The 16,582-nt window shown below is 32.9% G+C and overlaps 2 protein-coding genes across 3 annotated transcripts; both read left to right on the forward strand.

Annotated features, from left to right (window-relative positions):
- The first annotated feature begins 6,024 nt into the window (after positions 1-6,024).
- On the forward strand, positions 6,025-9,518 carry LOC142543624 (beta-glucuronosyltransferase GlcAT14A-like). 2 transcript variants are annotated; one of them, XM_075650991.1, is made up of 5 exons: positions 6,025-6,927; positions 8,141-8,216; positions 8,305-8,420; positions 8,518-8,599; positions 8,795-9,518. In XM_075650991.1, the coding sequence occupies exons 1-5, from the start codon at positions 6,423-6,425 to the stop codon at positions 9,030-9,032; spliced, it is 1,017 nt and encodes a 338-aa protein (XP_075507106.1). In that variant the 5' UTR covers positions 6,025-6,422; the 3' UTR covers positions 9,033-9,518. The 2 variants fall into 2 exon arrangements, with proteins under 2 accessions (XP_075507106.1, XP_075507105.1); XM_075650990.1 differs by having other exon boundaries at positions 6,027-6,927; positions 8,518-9,518.
- Positions 9,519-9,953: 435 nt separating this feature from the next.
- On the forward strand, positions 9,954-13,290 carry LOC142543626 (uncharacterized). Its single transcript, XM_075650992.1, has 4 exons — positions 9,954-9,998; positions 10,095-10,189; positions 10,934-11,208; positions 12,218-13,290. The coding sequence occupies exons 1-4, from the start codon at positions 9,969-9,971 to the stop codon at positions 13,027-13,029; spliced, it is 1,212 nt and encodes a 403-aa protein (XP_075507107.1). The 5' UTR covers positions 9,954-9,968; the 3' UTR covers positions 13,030-13,290.
- Positions 13,291-16,582: the final 3,292 nt, after the last annotated feature.

A 16,582-nucleotide genomic window follows, 5' to 3' on the forward strand; every position in this document is an offset into this window, starting at 1 on the left:
TGTGATGAGGACTCGCATTTGTAGACATTTGTTCCTACTTGTACGACACCGTTTTATCGATTACGGAAAACGACGTAGTTTTCATAACAATGTGGAGAATTTTGATCGCTTTTCATAAATCCGCTCTGTGTGAGTGACACGTGTCCCAACGGAAAGATAAGACGTTGAATTGGACATATTTATAACAATTATAAATAAATATAAATATATATATAAATAATAATAATAATAATAAATAACAATTACAAGTCCGGGTCTGGTCTTCGGAGCCATCCACTTGCGACTTTTGAAGCTAAAATTTATTTATTTATATTTTTAATTTTGTGAGTTTGAACTTTGAATGATCATTTGATTTGAATGTATTTATTTATTTGAGTTTCATGTAAGCCTTGACCGCCTCATCCATGACGTTATTACAATTATATGTGAGACAGATCAATCCTATCGATATTCACAATCAAAAGTAATACTCTTAGCATAAAAAATAATATTTTTTCAGTAAATGACCCAAATAAGATATCTGTCTCACAAAATACGATCTGTGAGACCACCTCACACAATTTTTTGCTTTTATTTATATCTCATGACAAATGATTCTATATATAAAAATGAGTTTTTTGTTTTATCTTCCATGTATATTATATTTATTTTCAACACAGGGAAACCAAGAGAAGGTATTTTGATTTCTAAATAAAATTTGAACTTTATCTATATATTATGCATAAATGTTCCTACGATGCTATTAATTTAAACTTTGATAAATATTTTTACTATTATTTATAAATGTTAAGATCTTTAGAATTTAAAATATATTATATTATTATTTATATAATATAACGGTTTTTCGGTCAACCGTGTAGTTGAACAATTTGATCGATTGAATCGTTTTTATAAAATATATCAGTTCAACATTGCTTTCATCGCACTATTTCCAGGGTTTTTCCCACTATTTTTAGTTTGGAAATTAAAACTCGATGTCACTTTATTAGTATCTATATTATACTTATTATATAATTGAGATCTTTATGTTAACTAATTTTTAATTGATACGGTGAAGTCGTATTTAAAATTATAAATTTACTTTTATTATATAATTTTATGGTTGAACTTTTTTTCATTCCCTTAAAATACTATTTTTTTAAAAAAAAAATATCTTTAGTCCTATTTTTAATAATGTTTTTTAATCCAATCTTATTTTTATCTATCAGGGACAAAGTTTCAGTGGGCCAAATGTGGGAAAAAAATAAATTTTGAAAGCCCAAAAGAAGCAGGCCCGTAGGCCATGAGAAAATGCACTTAATGAAACAGTGCGACTGAGGAAAAAAGAAACCTCCGTCCGACTGACTGCCTTTGCATTCGCCAACGTCCGGCGAGGCCTGCACCTTCGTGCCTTAGTTTGAGGTATGTGGATTTTATAAGGTTATTGACTAATGTATCTTATTATTTTTAAAATATTTTTCTTATATTTATTTTTTTTTATTTCATTAGAAAATCAATATATCTATAATGCACATTTAAAAAAAAAATAGAACAAAAAGAACAAAATATTGGAAATGCGGGGATATTAGAGTTATATTTAATATTTTTTTGTTTTATTAATTATAATATATCATTGTCTACACTGAACCAAAATCATAACTATAAATACTTTTAAAAAATTTAATATTATATGAGTGAACATTTTAATTACATGTCTGGAGAAGATTTTTGTACAAATTATTTGAAAATGGTTTTAAAAAATAAGTTATCCAAATATAATTTTAATGAATAGTTGAGAGATGTTTTTTTAACTTTTAAAACATTTTTAACTTATAAAATCATTTTTACACGGCAGTTGTCCAAACACATATTTATTCTCAAAACAACGTTTAAAATTTTTATAATTTATTGTAAAAAATACTTTTATAAGTACTTATTCAAACGGAACTTATTTGACAATACTTTCTCTAGACGATTTATCCAACTATTTTAAGTTATAAAAATCAAAATAAGTTATAGTGTGAGGAATGAACTAATTAAATAAACTATCATTTAAATAAAAAGCAATTTTTTTCATTCATTCAGTCTAGGGGTGGGAAAAAATACCGAAATACCGAAAAATCGGTACGAAAATTTTCGGTATCGGTATCGGTACATAATATTTTTTTTTCGATATTTCGGTATATACCGAAATACCGAAAATAATTTATTATTATTTTTTTAAAAAATTTAAGTTCGGTATACCGAAAAAATTGTCGGTGTCGGTACGGTACCGGTATGAACTTTTTTCATACCGAAAATTCGGTATACCGCAACCGAAAATTCGGTATACCGAATGTGCGGTATACCGAATTTCCGGTATCGGTATGGTTTTTCCATACCGATATTTTCGGTACGGTATACTGTACCGTAGAATTTCCGGTATCGGTATGGTTTTTCCATACCGATATTTTTGATACGGTATACTGTACCGTAGTTCGGTACGATATATCATACCCACCCCTGATTCAGTCAGGTTGAAGATCCCTCTCGCATGATTAATTTTTGAAACGGTTTCGTGTAAAATCAATTAATCAAAGGACTTGGATTGAGCAAAATAGCAGTTGACCTATAATTCAACAAAAAATAACATATTTGGTAGTTTATATTATATATTTCATTTCATAAAATATTACAAATTGGATATGCCAAGATTGAATTGAATGTTGGATTATTAAATCATAATTTGATAGAATAATAAAAAATTGAATAATATAATATCAAGGGACAAAAATCCTTTGGTCACACAACCCAAATAAAATTAAATGGGATTCTACGTCAGAACATGCAATCAACATCAAATCCTCTCATATTTAATTCTTAACAATTAATCATAAAATTAGGCTATTTCATAAAGATTCCTTTTAGTCTGGGAGTAGGTCATTTGTGAGACGATCTCACAAATATTTATATGCAAGACGGATCAACTCTACCGATATTCACAATAAAAAGTAATAATCTTAGCATAAAAAATAATATTTTTTCGTTAATGACTCGAATAAGATATCTGTATCACAAAATACGACTCGTGAGACCGTTTCGCATAAATTTTTGCTTTAGTCTTGAGTCTCGAAAATTAGCTCACCACAAGATTTGGGCTGTATCTCGTGAAGAGATGGTAGATAAAGAAGCTACAACCTTGCTCATTTTTAGATTATTAAAGTGTTACTCACCAAAAACAGTATTTAAAAAATACATAAAATAATATTAATAGGTCTATTATGAGACGGTCTTACAGATCTTTATTCGTGAGACGTGTCAACACTACCCATATTTCAACAAAAAATAATTTTTTTATGTGTGATTCAAATAGAATATTCGTTTTATTAAATTGATTCGTGATATCGTCTTACATGATTTTTTGTTAAATAACATAAAGGGCACTATTAGTGTGATATCTACATTGCATTTAAATCGATTGATTTAGATTTAATAATTTTAAATCCATAATAACAAATAATCGTTGTTTGATTGTGTCTCGAAATCTATGGATTTCAAATTGATTTTTATAATTTAAATTGTATTTATCTTTCAATTTATTATCAATATGTTATATAATATTTGTTATTCAATCTCACGAGACTGAACATTGAGAAAAAAAATATATAAAAATTATAGAAATGAATATATGATCGTTAGAGTTCCCACCCTTGCTTCATGTTTTTCTATTTCTACCTCCAACAATCTATAAACTAGCATACGCACACGTGCTACAGTGACGCATCGTTAGTTCGTCAATATGTTTTTTTTTTTTTTTTTTATAAAGTCGACTTTTAAACATTTTTTATGAGATAGAAAGTTAAAAAGAAAATAGATAGAAGGATAAATGAAATTATTAATTAATTCACATTAATTTATATATATATATATATATATATCAAAACTTGAGAATATATCTTAGTTAAATATATCATAATAATTTTTCTTGAAGCCTATCAAAAACAAAATATCTTACACATTATAATAAATTAGCACAAAAATTTAATGGGAAAAAATCTGGAAATAATATATTGGATGCAAATGGTCGATTAGAACAATCAAAACGTGGTATTTGAACTGTTGTACGATTTAAAATATTTGAGTTTCGCCGTTATCACCAGCTATAACTTTTTGGTAAAGTGCTCTATAACATATCAAAACCAATGTCACGTGTTCGATTTTCATTTATTGCAAGAAGTGTATTTATTGAGAGATAAATTGTTGAGTACGATAATTGTACCTGGTGAGTAAAACAAGGGAAATTAATTATTCTAAACAATTTTTCTTTACTAAACATTTTACATTATGTCTTATAAAATTAAAATATCCTACATTACCCTTTTTAATCTAAATTATTTGCTTCAATTCTTTATTGCCTGGTTATCAGGAAAAAGTAAATAAATAAAGAGGTAGATTCATGCCAATTGCCATATACCTTATTCCTTTTCTCTTCATTGCTCTACATTTCTGTTCATTATTTCAAGTAAGTTATTTTACAATCATTGTTCAATATTTATTCTCAATTTTTATGCACTTTTAAACTTGCGTCATTCAGTATTTGATAACTAATTGAAATCTAATCTTAATAATATTTAACTCAACATAGGAGGTTCCACCGGAGATGATTCTAGTCTACCATAACCCTGTGACATTCTATCAATTCCCAATAATTAGATCATACAACTCGGTTTATGTAATGAGTTTGTATGGTTTTCAAAAATTCAGCAAAAGAATTATTTCAACAATCAACAATAACACATAAATATACAAATTTTAATACATACAAATAAAAGAATTCACACATAATTCAACTTCAAAAAATACACACATATTTCAATTGCAATAAGCAAATCATCCACTTATTTCAACTTAAAAATTCTTAATTAAAAACCTTAAAATTGTGGAAAAATCACGACAACAATCAAGTCAATTTTTTTAAAAAAATTAAAATCAAAATTAGAAAATTTTGTTGGAGTCAATATATTCAACAATTTGACAAAAACAAAACTATATATATATATGCATATATATTATTATAAACAAAAAATCAATAATTATTTGTGTGAAAAAGTTAGGTCGACAAAAAAATGAAATTCATATATGTTTGAAGAACTAGAATGGATGTACTTCAAAACTCCAACGCATGGAATTGACGAGAGAAGAAAAGAGATCGAGATAGAAATTGATGGTGAATAGGGTTTGAAGGATGAGTTTGTAGTTTGATATAATAAAAAGATTATTTGGATAAATTAACTCAGAGTAGGTCTCTTGTGGGACGGTCTCTCGAATCTTTATCTGTGAGACAGATCAACCCTACCGATATTCACAATAAAAAGTAACATTCTTAGCATAAAATGTAATATTTTTTCATGGATGACCCAAATAAGATGTATGTCTAAAAAAATACGACCCGTGAGACTGTTTCACATAAGTTTTTTGCCATTAATTTAATTGAATGCTAAAATTTATTATAGTAATTTGTTGGAGATTATTTAAGAAAATCACACCCCCACATGGTCTATGTGGCGCGTGGGTAAAGCCTACAACCGACAGAGGAGCAACAGTCAACACTTCAACCTTAAAATATACACATATATATAATAATAAAATAAAATATTAAAATTATTAATTTTATACCCAAATTTGCTAGTAAAGGTGAAGTCTCGAATTCGTCTCGAGATTTTGGTTCAAGATATAGTCCTAACCTCAAAATTTTGGTGTCAGACGGAATTCGAGAAGATGTTCTAATATCGAGATCCGATCGTGGGAATAATTTGATATAAGAATGAAATGCAAAATTGTCCAACGAAATTAAAGAAGACGTTCGGATATCGAGATTCAATCGTCCGACATATATCGAGAATAATTTGATGTGAAAATGAAACGCAAAACCGATCAATTTTAGAAATATAAGATAAAGATCATATTAGATTTTGCAACTTCATATTTAGAAGGAGAAGTGATTCTAATTGGAGTAAAAATAAATTTTTTTATTTACAAATTATTTCAAAAATTTTAAACAAATGTATATATTCCTTCTCTCGAAGTTCCAGAAATGACACCAAATCGCTAATCATTCAATCAATCTAATTCATTGCTCTCTTCCACGGTTCCACCTAAATCTAACTACCTCCACCATCAAACCCTAATACGGAAGAAATTTTTCCCAGAAGGAATTTTTCAAACGAGAATCAAAACCCACGAAGAAATTTGGAAAACAAAGAACTATTTACCTTCTGATCCAATCGAGTGATTGTGGATACTCTCTCATTTGTTTTTTGCACTATCTTGAGCTTATCGAAGCAATGATTGTTATTCTGGTGTGATTTTAGATCGTATAATTTGAGTTTTTTTGGGATAAAATTTCTTCCACGCTTGTAAATCAATATTAATTCCATGCTACAAGAGCAATATCGAGATTACAGATGGGAGCTGAGAGGAAATGGCTTTTCTCCCTGTTTTCTGCTGCTTTCGTCTCATTTCTCATGTTCTTATCGTTTATTTCGGGATTCAGCTCCACGAATTATAAAGACTTTTCATCCCACAAGCCGTTTGATTCGGCGGTTCTTCGCGGGCCAGGCCATCCCCCGGCTTTTGCCTATTACATTTTCGGTGGACGAGGGGACGGCGAGAGGATTTTCCGTTTGTTGTTAGCGGTGTACCATCCCAGGAATAGGTATTTATTGCATATTTCGGCGGATGGAGGTGATGAGGAGAGAGCGAGGCTGGCGGCATTGGTGAAGTCAGTGCCAGCAGTTCGGGCCTTTGAGAACGTGGATGTATTCGGGAAGCCCGATCCAAATACTTTAATGGGTTCCACTAATATTGCTGCTATTTTGAGGGCTGCAGCTGTTTTGTTGAAGATGGACGAAGGGTGGGATTGGTTTTTAACTCTTAGTGCTATGGATTATCCGTTGGTTACCCAAGATGGTATGATCTTGCTATCTAGCTTCATGTTTAGAGTTGGTGTCTTGCCTTTTTATTTTCACTGGAGTAGTTTGTGGTTTGATAAGGATTCCTGTTTTGTTTTCATCTTGGCGCAACGTTTGTGGAGCAGCATTTGTGTTTCAATCACACATGCTTCTTTTTGTCTGTAGTTATGGGATGGTTGAATCTTGATCTTGGTTGCTCTTTGCTGAACTAGTACTTTAATTGTTGATGGAATGTTCTAATCTTTTGGTGCCATGAGCTTAGGCTGATGCTCCGTTTGCAATTGCTACTGTCTATATGTCAAGTATCGGAAATTTCAATTGAATGATGTGTTGATACAATTGGATTTTGAAGTTTTACCTTTGGTTTGTGTTTTGTTTCGATATTTGTGGATTGGAATATTGTAACTGTTAACCAATTTTGACTGCTCACTAACCAATTTCAGAGTCTTTCCTGTATCTCGATGAATTAAATAATACTTTGATGAAATATATCTGAATATACTGAAAATTATGTTAAGGTAAATACTCTCCACCATGCATGGTAGTAGAACCAGCTGCATTTGTAAATTTTGTATGTTTTGGTTAAATTTTGCATTTTCAAACCTTGGTAAATCAGCATTCTAGATCAGAGCAACTAATGCATACTTTGTATTTTCGGCATTCGACTATCTATAGATATGCTACTCTTTCACCAAATTTTTGTCATCTGAGAAAATGTTGCACATTTCAAAATTTTTATTACCTGAATATATATATGTCAGTCCTGTTTATGCTATTGACTTTAAGAATCTGATTACTTTATACTGGCTGCTTGTCAAATTGGTTATTTTTTAGAAATCCTGACCCCATAACATTCTCTTAAGAAATGGAACTGCCTTGAGTTACTGAATGCATTTACATTGAAGTTTTTCGTTTACTTCCGTGAGGTAGAACTTTCCTTTAGGTCTTAACTTTGGGTTTTGGTTTGATGCTGAACTTTATTGAAATTGAAGTGCTGACGAATTTTTCACACTCACTGGGTTTCTTGGGTGGAGGGGAAATTGGAACTTAGAGTTGTGATATCATATATGATGCATTTGTTCAAAAATTACTCAGTTGAAGGGCTATCATGCCATTTGAAGAGCTATCATGCCATCAATATTATTGTGTTATTTGATTTTTATCGCACATCAGGCTCGCTAATTCTGCTAAGTTTCCCGTTTTTCTTTCAGACTTGTCCCATGTGTTCTCATCAGTTAAGAGAGACCTGAACTTTATCGATCACACTAGTGACTTGGGTTGGAAAGAGTATGCAAATTCTTGCTGCTTAACTGTCATCATTATGCATTAATTTCACCTATTGTTTACTGATTCTCTCTACTAATTGTCATTTCAGGGGTCAAAGAATTGAACCCATTGTAGTTGACCCTGGAATTTACTTGGCTAGAAGGACTCAAATTTTTCACGCAACTGAGAAGCGTCCAATGCCTGATGCTTTCAAGGTTTTCACGGGTAAGTACATGTATAGTTCAGCATGGTCAGGTTTCTAACATTAACTGAATCTATCTCGTTAATTGCTCGCAACAAACCATTATTTAATACTTTCCAGGTTCTCCATGGGTTGTCTTGAGTCGATCCTTCCTCAAATTTTGTGTTTTCGGTTGGGATAATCTTCCGCGAACCATTCTAATGTATGTTAATAATATGGTCTTGTCCCACGAGGTCTATTTCCATTCTGTTATATGCAATACACCCGAGTTCAAAAATACGACCGTCAATGCCGACTTGAGGTATTTTGTTTGGGACGATCCTCCTAAGATGGAACCCCATTACCTCAACACGTCGGATTATGATGAAATGGCTAAAAGTGGGGCTGCTTTTGCCAGACAGTTTGAAAAAGATCAGCCAGTGCTAGATATGATTGATAGAAAGATCCTCATGCGTGGACGTAACCGAGTGACGCCTGGTGCTTGGTGCAAAGGTCGACAGAGCTGGTTGATGGATCCATGTTCGCAATGGGGTAATGTGAATGTCGTGAAGCCGGGACCTCAGGTCAAGATTTTTGAAGAGTCCATAAACAAACTTATCAGTGATTGGAACTCAGAGTTAGGTACCTGCACCTGATACTTGATATGTGGAGAGAACAGGTTACATTCGAAAAGTTTTCGTTCGTATGGAAAATCATTTCATGCTATTATTTCGGGGATATTTTCTTGTCTCGACTCTCGAGTTTCGTGATTGTTAATATCGACCGTTGGAGCTACACGTCTCGAGACGAATCATTGGAGATTCCCTCGGTAATCTTCACACTCGCGAATCCTATCAGTCATTTTCTTGTTCTAAGGCATAATATAATCGTTTCGGAGAATTCATTTGCACGGTCACAAGGGTACCGGACCAGTTGGAGGGTCTCCACATAGAAAGCAAATGCATCAACACATTAGTCACATTTTTGTAAAATAAGAACAATTTTTGTCTGATAGACAGATTAGAGGCTTTGATTTAGGTTCCACAATTATTTTGCTCGTTCAACCACAAACGTTTGTTGGTAATATTTTGAGTTAGCTCTGTTTCTATTCATTCACAGATAATGAATTAGAGTAGTTTTTTTGCGAGACGGTCTCACGAATCTTTATCAGTGAGACGGGTCAATTCTACCGATATTCATAATAAAAAGTAATACTCTCTTAATATAAAAAGTAATATTTTTTCATGGACGACCCAAATAAGAGATCCGTCCCACAAAATACAATCCGTGAGATCGTTTCACACAAATTTTTGTTAATTAAATATATAAAAATTCTAATAAATTTCTTCTTTAAAAATTAAACTATTTTTTTATGGAAAAATAATCATACAAGAATTAAACGACAATTGAATCTCAAAATTGATATCAAACATGATACTCGGTTCAAAACATGGGCACAAACACGAGGGTTTAAATTATAATTTGTATTTGAACCTCCGACATTTAGTATTTACGTGGTCGCCCCCCCTGTGTATTCTCTAATTTGAACGAAGCGGACCCAAATTTCTGCAATCATTACTCGTTCCCTTTTAATGGCGTCTCTCTTTCAGAAATTTCAAGAGGTAATTTCTCGCTGCCGCTTCATTTTAACTCCGGTTTGGGTTTATAACTGTTAAATGTAATCAACATCCAGAATAATCATATGTATTGCTTAATAGGCAGTGAAGGTGCTTGCGAGAAGTCCAACATTACCTAAGAATGGACGGCAACTCCAGTTTCAAGCTGATGTCAATCGCCTTTTTCTTTATACTTGGTAACTGTTGTTTCGGTTTTTTACTTGTTATGCTAATTTTTTTGATTTTGTTCGTTAATTGTCTTTGGATGATAGAACGAGTGTTTTGCATTTGCAGCAAGCATGCTATTAAAATATCTGACTTTAGATTTTGTGGTGAAAATTGTTTTCCAGCAACCATTTACTTTTGTCGAGTTTCAAAATCGTTATTATTTTTGTTTTATCAATATAACATTATATTGGAGCATAAATTAAATAAGTTATGGTGAGATCGAGAAAGTGAGTCAAACTCATTGAAACAATGCGCTGACAATCACTGGTCATGGAATTTGGGACCTCGTGATCTGTACGATCACAAATTCACAATGGATTGAGGCTATTCGAAGATTCTTTGATTACCTTACTGAGGCAAGGAAACAGAGGGCTTTCATACTTTTTCCCTCTCAATCAAAAGGGGGTTCTTTATGATAATCTGATTGAGAAGTTTTATTACTGGTTTAAACCTCGTCTAGTTAGTCGTCCAATCATCAACATATGCATAGATCTGCGAAAGTGTTTGCCTTTATAGTTCAATCAATATATTTGAATTGTGAACTCAATCAGAACTGTATCCTATGTAAATCTAGATATCCTACAATTCAATTCTTCTATTAGATAACATGTGTCTCATCCTTAGCTTATCATGGAGTATATTTCGCATTTTATTTAACTTTTGTTCTTTGTGATATTTTGGTCATTTTTCTTATGTAAATACTCCATATGTAGCTATAATCGTTTAGGAAAGAACGCCGGTGAAGCAGATGCCGAAGAAATAATTGACATGTCCAGCAAGGCATCTCTTTCTGAACAAGAGAAACAAGTTCAAGAAAATATTCATGAACAAGTCGGTACTTTTTGCAAATGTATGGATGACATTCTTCTTCCTGATTCAAAACTGGCTGATGACACACTTAACTTACCTTCAGGAAGAAGTACTGTTCCTCAGCACAGTGGTCTTAGACTTGCTGTTGGTGGTAGCACTCCATCACCTAATTATCCTTGTAAGTAACATTAGTGCTTTGTATAATTTACGGTTAAATTTAGCAACGCTGAAAATGTGCTGTGCGGCATCTTGCTCGTCCATTTGGTGAGTCAGCCTCATCCCCTCCCCCTTGTGTTAAGTTACTTTCTAGGTGATATTATTGTTCCATCACATATGCATGATGTGTTCGTGGAGGCTGGTTGTTGAACCCTTGCGAAGATATGTGGCAGATAGTAAAAATGAGAGTTTGTTATTCCGACTCACAAATAATTTCTGGTTTTACATCCTTTGATTGCAAAGTGATATTTATTGCCCTTGATAATATGCAAAGAAGATAGCAATGATGATTAATCATCCATAAAACTCAAAGGTCTGATTTACTCACTCTTTTGTTTCAAATATAAATCAACCCTGTGCTTTAGTGCTGCTGTGCTCATCCCTAAGCAAACACTAGCTATTCTGGAGAGATTGGATCTCCCCTTTGGCCCTTCCTATCTTTATTTCCTGTTGCCATGGGGAAAAACAACCGTTTAGCTACAATGGAAGGAAGTGGAGAACTCAACAGAAGAATGTGTGATAGTGATACACTTTTATCCATTTTAGCATTTCTTTTGAGAAACATCATAATAGGATTGGGTTGAATTCTCGCTATCTGACTTTCAGGGTAGATCTAGTTACCGATATTGACCCTATTTTATTTTATTTTTTCATGTGGGGTCAAGTATGATCGCACATAATCATTGGATATGCATGCTCGCATGTAGCATCTCATTAACCTAATCATACATAAAGTTTGGTTCTATGTGGTATAGTAACAATTTATTGTACAGCAGTCCCTACATAATTTGAGATATAGAGTTTGTGGTTTTAAAAGGGCCTTCTGTTTGTGGTATGCATACATGGCAACACCAAACCGACTTGTAACAACCTTTTTCGATGATTTACACGGTGTATTATTTTGTCCATATCTTCCTGTCTGCCTTTGCACACAATTTCTTGACTATCCTACTGAATTGCTTTCAACACAGCTGTTCCTGCAACAAAGCCATTGACGCTGTACGAAGTGTCAGCAAAACTGAAGGATCTCATTGGATACACTCTTGCAGTCAAGCCATCTCAAATTCAACATAAGGATGCCGGCCAAGGTTTATTCGTGGATGGTGAAGCTGATGTAGGTGCTGTAATTGCTTTTTACCCTGGCGTGGCATACTCACCTGCATATTACCGTTATATTCCTGGATATCCTAGAGTTGATTTACGAAACCCATATTTGATCACGAGGTATGATGGAACTGTCATTAATGCTCAGCCTTGGGGTGCTGGTGGTGAAACTCGTGAGATATGGGATCACGCAAGTGTTTCAGTGCCTAAATTAGATACTGATGGTGGTGTGACTGGTTCAGATCGAGTGTGGAAACTTCTCAGTAAACCTCTAGACGGGACGCGGCCAGGGGGTAAAGGAGAAGTTTTGGAGAGGAGAAATCCTCTAGCCTTTGCTCAATTTGCCAACCATCCAGCCAAGGACATGACCCCCAATGCTATGGTTTGCTCCTATGATTTTCCGCTAACTGAGAAGAACATGAGAACGTACATACCAAACGTGTCATTTGGAAATGGGGATGAAGTGAGAATGAAGAAATTCGGCACCTTTTGGTTCAAATCCTGGAAATCAAGCAACATCATATCGAATATTCCTATTCTGAAAAGCCTCGTTCTTGTGGCGACGAGGGGAATTTCTAATGAGGAAGTGCTACTGAATTATCGGTTGAGCAACTTGAAGAATCGACCTTCATGGTACACTCCAGTTGACGAGGACGAGGATAAGAGAAGATGGAGCTAACACGTGCTTTACTTTGAAAATGCTGCCATATAGATCTCTTGATTTTGAGCTGTATGATGAGGCTCGATATAGGTTGGACGTTTGAGAATCTCACTTTTTTTGTTGGCAATTTTGGCTTGGTCCGTGCTGCTAGACGGTAATTTTGGTGTTCAGATGTATGTCTCTACTCACAAACTCATTTGTGCCATTTCTCATGATTTTTTTATGGAATTTCTTGGGATTTTAGAGCTTGCAATGGGAATAATGTTTATTATATTATTGTAAAGTTTTGTTGAATAAAAAAATCATATAAAATGGTGGGTTATAATGTGCGTGGGCAGCGGGGCGCCTTCAATCTCATTAATGATATAATCAGTAATTATATCGATCTAAAATCAATATCATCTAAGTTTAGTTAATGACAACCTTAGCTTTTGATTGCCAGTTTCTTTACACGGTTCGGTAGATATGAACTGTCCACCTCAACTCAGCACATAATATGTGTGTCGAGTCATTTCATGAATCATGATCATTCATTCATATATCATAATTGAACGAGTTATCTTAATTTGTCCACAAAGCATGTTTGTCAGGTATTGAATGAATAAAGACACTATCAATATGAGTTGCATAAACAAAACCTTCTTTATACGATGATGCGAGCTTTAAAATCTAATTAAAGTGATATTATACCAAATATTAGCATAATTGAACTAAGGGAGCACAAAGAATAATGTTACATGATCATCAAAACGCCCAAAATAAATCCATTACAGTTAATTAGTTTGGGTAATATATCATTTCATTTTAAAAAACTCACACATTTAACCACTTTGTAAAAAAAAAAAAAAAAAACTCAACCACGATTATCCCATTTGCAACAAGTTTTCAAGCTGATTTTTAAATGCAATTAATTTACACAAGCGGTTAAGTGCAAGGTGTTGAAACAATTGACAAAAACTTGTGTGAGACGGTTTCACGTGTCGTATTTTGTGAGACAGATCTCTTATTTGAGTCATCCATGAAAAAATATTACTTTTTATGCTAAGAGTATTACTTTTTATTGTGAATATCGGTATGATTGACCCGTCTCACAGATAAAGATTCGTGAGACCGTCTCATAAGAACCTACTCGAAACAATTTGTCCATATGTCCTTGAAGAAAGTTGAGATATCTAAATATAATTCTTATTTTAGGATCCCAATACTGGTAAATCAATATTTTGACGTACAGAAAATATGCATCACACTAAAATTTAAAATCATAAGCCATTAAATTTTAAAATTAATATTTCATTTCTAAATATATTACAATTATTGCCTCTAAAAATATTATTAAAATCATAGTTATAAAAGGCGAGCGCCTGGCTGCGCCTCGAGGCCAGGCGCACCCACATAGGCGCAACACATTAATCAAGCGCCTCGACCCAGGTGCGCCTCTGCTGAAAGGCGCGCGCTTGTGTGCCTGTACCAATAAAGCCATTTATGGTACGATTTTATACATATAATTAAAGCCCAATAAGTTTTAAAGCCCAATAACAAACAAAATCCCTATTTTATGTCCGTTTTTCTCCCTAGCGACCTCTCAATTTCTCTCTGTGTATGCGACTTTGCGTGCAGTACTGCAGCGGCCTTTCTCTAGTCTCTACGTCTCAGTTCTCAAACTTTTTCTGGTTATGTCATCTGCGTCTTACGTCTTTCGTGCAGCACTGCAACGGCCTTTCTCTAGTCTCTACGTCTAAATATACTATGATGCACTTGCAACTTAATAATGAATTTTAGCTGATTGGAGTTTGTTTTTTGTTACTATGATGCACTTGCAACTTAATAATGAATTTTAGCTGATTGGAGTTTTTTTTTTGTTATGATTTATGCTACATTATCTGTTAATTGATTTTTATATATATTATTTGTTATTTTTGTGAAAAGTATTTAATTTATATAGTATAAAATAATTTTTATATGTTGAATTTTAAAATTTGTATCAAATGCGCTTTACTTCGATAAGACGTGCGTTTCTCCTCGCGCCTCGCGCCCCAAATAACTACGATTAAAATTATGATATTATTAAAATAATGAAAAAAAAATATCGACTCCCAAACTTATCCGACACCCTGCGTAGATGATTTATTTATTTTTTAATCAGGCATGTGGCATGGCAATTTATATGACAAACTAGAATATCATAATTATTTTGTAAGATAAACATCTTTATTAATTTATTTAAATAAGATTATTAAATTTTATATATTTTGATCAACGTGTTATTATTATTATTATTTTTTCACTACCGCTGGATGTTCTTTAGTTACGTGTCCGGTCGAAGTACCCACAGTGCTGTCCTGAATCATAAGGTAAAACAATTAAATTACTCGGCCCATATTTATCTATAATAATATATGTGTGTGTGTATATAAACTTTTGTGTCGCAGTTCCATAAATCAATTTTTCGAGACATATTTTCTATTTAGATCATTCATAAAAAATACTTATTATTATAAATATGGACAAAATTGACAATCTCAAGAATAAAATCTCAAAAAATTTATACAGTTATATATATTGGGTTTGAATTATTATTATTATTTTATAGTCCATCACTAGATATTATTTAGAATTTTCAAACGGTGAAGTGTACCTCAAAGTACAACGTGTCAGCTTAAAAATGAGTGGCAAAGGGTGGGGAAAAAGATTTATTGTCTTGCTGTCCAAGATCTTAATTAATTAATTAATTTATTATATTTAAACGTGTTACTTACGTGTATGTTTATGGAATTTGATTAAATATAATGCATATATTTCCTTAGTATTTGAGTCATTTTGCATGCTTGTACGTATTATTACATTGAAAATGTCAGTCGCAGATATTTTGAGAGTAACATTTCATATACAACTCGTAGATTATAAAATAATGTCGGGTTTGTTGATGTAGAAACTTGGAAAAATGTCGACTCGAGGACCCAACTTCCCTTTTACCTTGTGTTTGAACCACTAAATACTAATATGGAATTTATTTAAAATATTTTTTATAAAAAAAATTATAAGTGTATAACCACCCCTAACGCAATAAAATATTTGTTGGGTTAAGTGTGTACGAATGAGATAAATAGTTCTCGTATATCAAATTTATTGGCTCTGTGTTGTATGATCTGGTTGGCTGAGTGAATCAAAAAATAGAGACAATATATTTTAATGGGTAAGATTGATAACTGTTTGAGACAACGTCGATGATAAAAAATGATAAAATTTATCTTTAAGGTGATATGTCACTGATGTGATCTTAATGAAATGGATGAGCCGGGTAAATGACTCCACCAGATCAAATCAATAATTTAGTGTTTAGGAATTTGAGTGAAGATAATGGCTTCGATAACACCTGCAAACAAGAAAGGAACTCGTGAATGGGCGCCGGAGGGGTGTGCGGCGTAGCCACTCCGATGCTTAAGTCAGCAGGTTGAAGATAAACACAAGCGAATATATGGGGGAATATATGTAAGTGCTTTAGAGTTCAAAGATTTCAGAATCTGTAAATGACATTAATACCTGCTATTTATAGTGGAAAATGGGGTATGTA

The sequence above is a fragment of the Primulina tabacum genome, chromosome 4, assembly GCF_025594145.1.
Source record: "Primulina tabacum isolate GXHZ01 chromosome 4, ASM2559414v2, whole genome shotgun sequence".
Classification (NCBI taxonomy): domain Eukaryota; kingdom Viridiplantae; phylum Streptophyta; class Magnoliopsida; order Lamiales; family Gesneriaceae; genus Primulina; species Primulina tabacum.

Excerpts from the sequence above, each read along its gene's own strand:
- LOC142543624 (XM_075650990.1), top strand. The coding sequence starts at position 6,423 with ATGGGAGCTGAGAGGAAATGGCTTTTCTCCCTGTTTTCTGCTGCTTTC. Across the intron at positions 6,928-8,140 it reads TCCGTTGGTTACCCAAGATG|ACTTGTCCCATGTGTTCTCA; the intron begins GTATGATCTTGC and ends TTTTTCTTTCAG. Across the intron at positions 8,421-8,517 it reads TGCTTTCAAGGTTTTCACGG|GTTCTCCATGGGTTGTCTTG; the intron begins GTAAGTACATGT and ends AATACTTTCCAG.
- LOC142543626 (XM_075650992.1), top strand. The coding sequence starts at position 9,969 with ATGGCGTCTCTCTTTCAGAAATTTCAAGAG. Across the intron at positions 9,999-10,094 it reads TCTTTCAGAAATTTCAAGAG|GCAGTGAAGGTGCTTGCGAG; the intron begins GTAATTTCTCGC and ends ATTGCTTAATAG. Across the intron at positions 10,190-10,933 it reads CGCCTTTTTCTTTATACTTG|CTATAATCGTTTAGGAAAGA; the intron begins GTAACTGTTGTT and ends CTCCATATGTAG.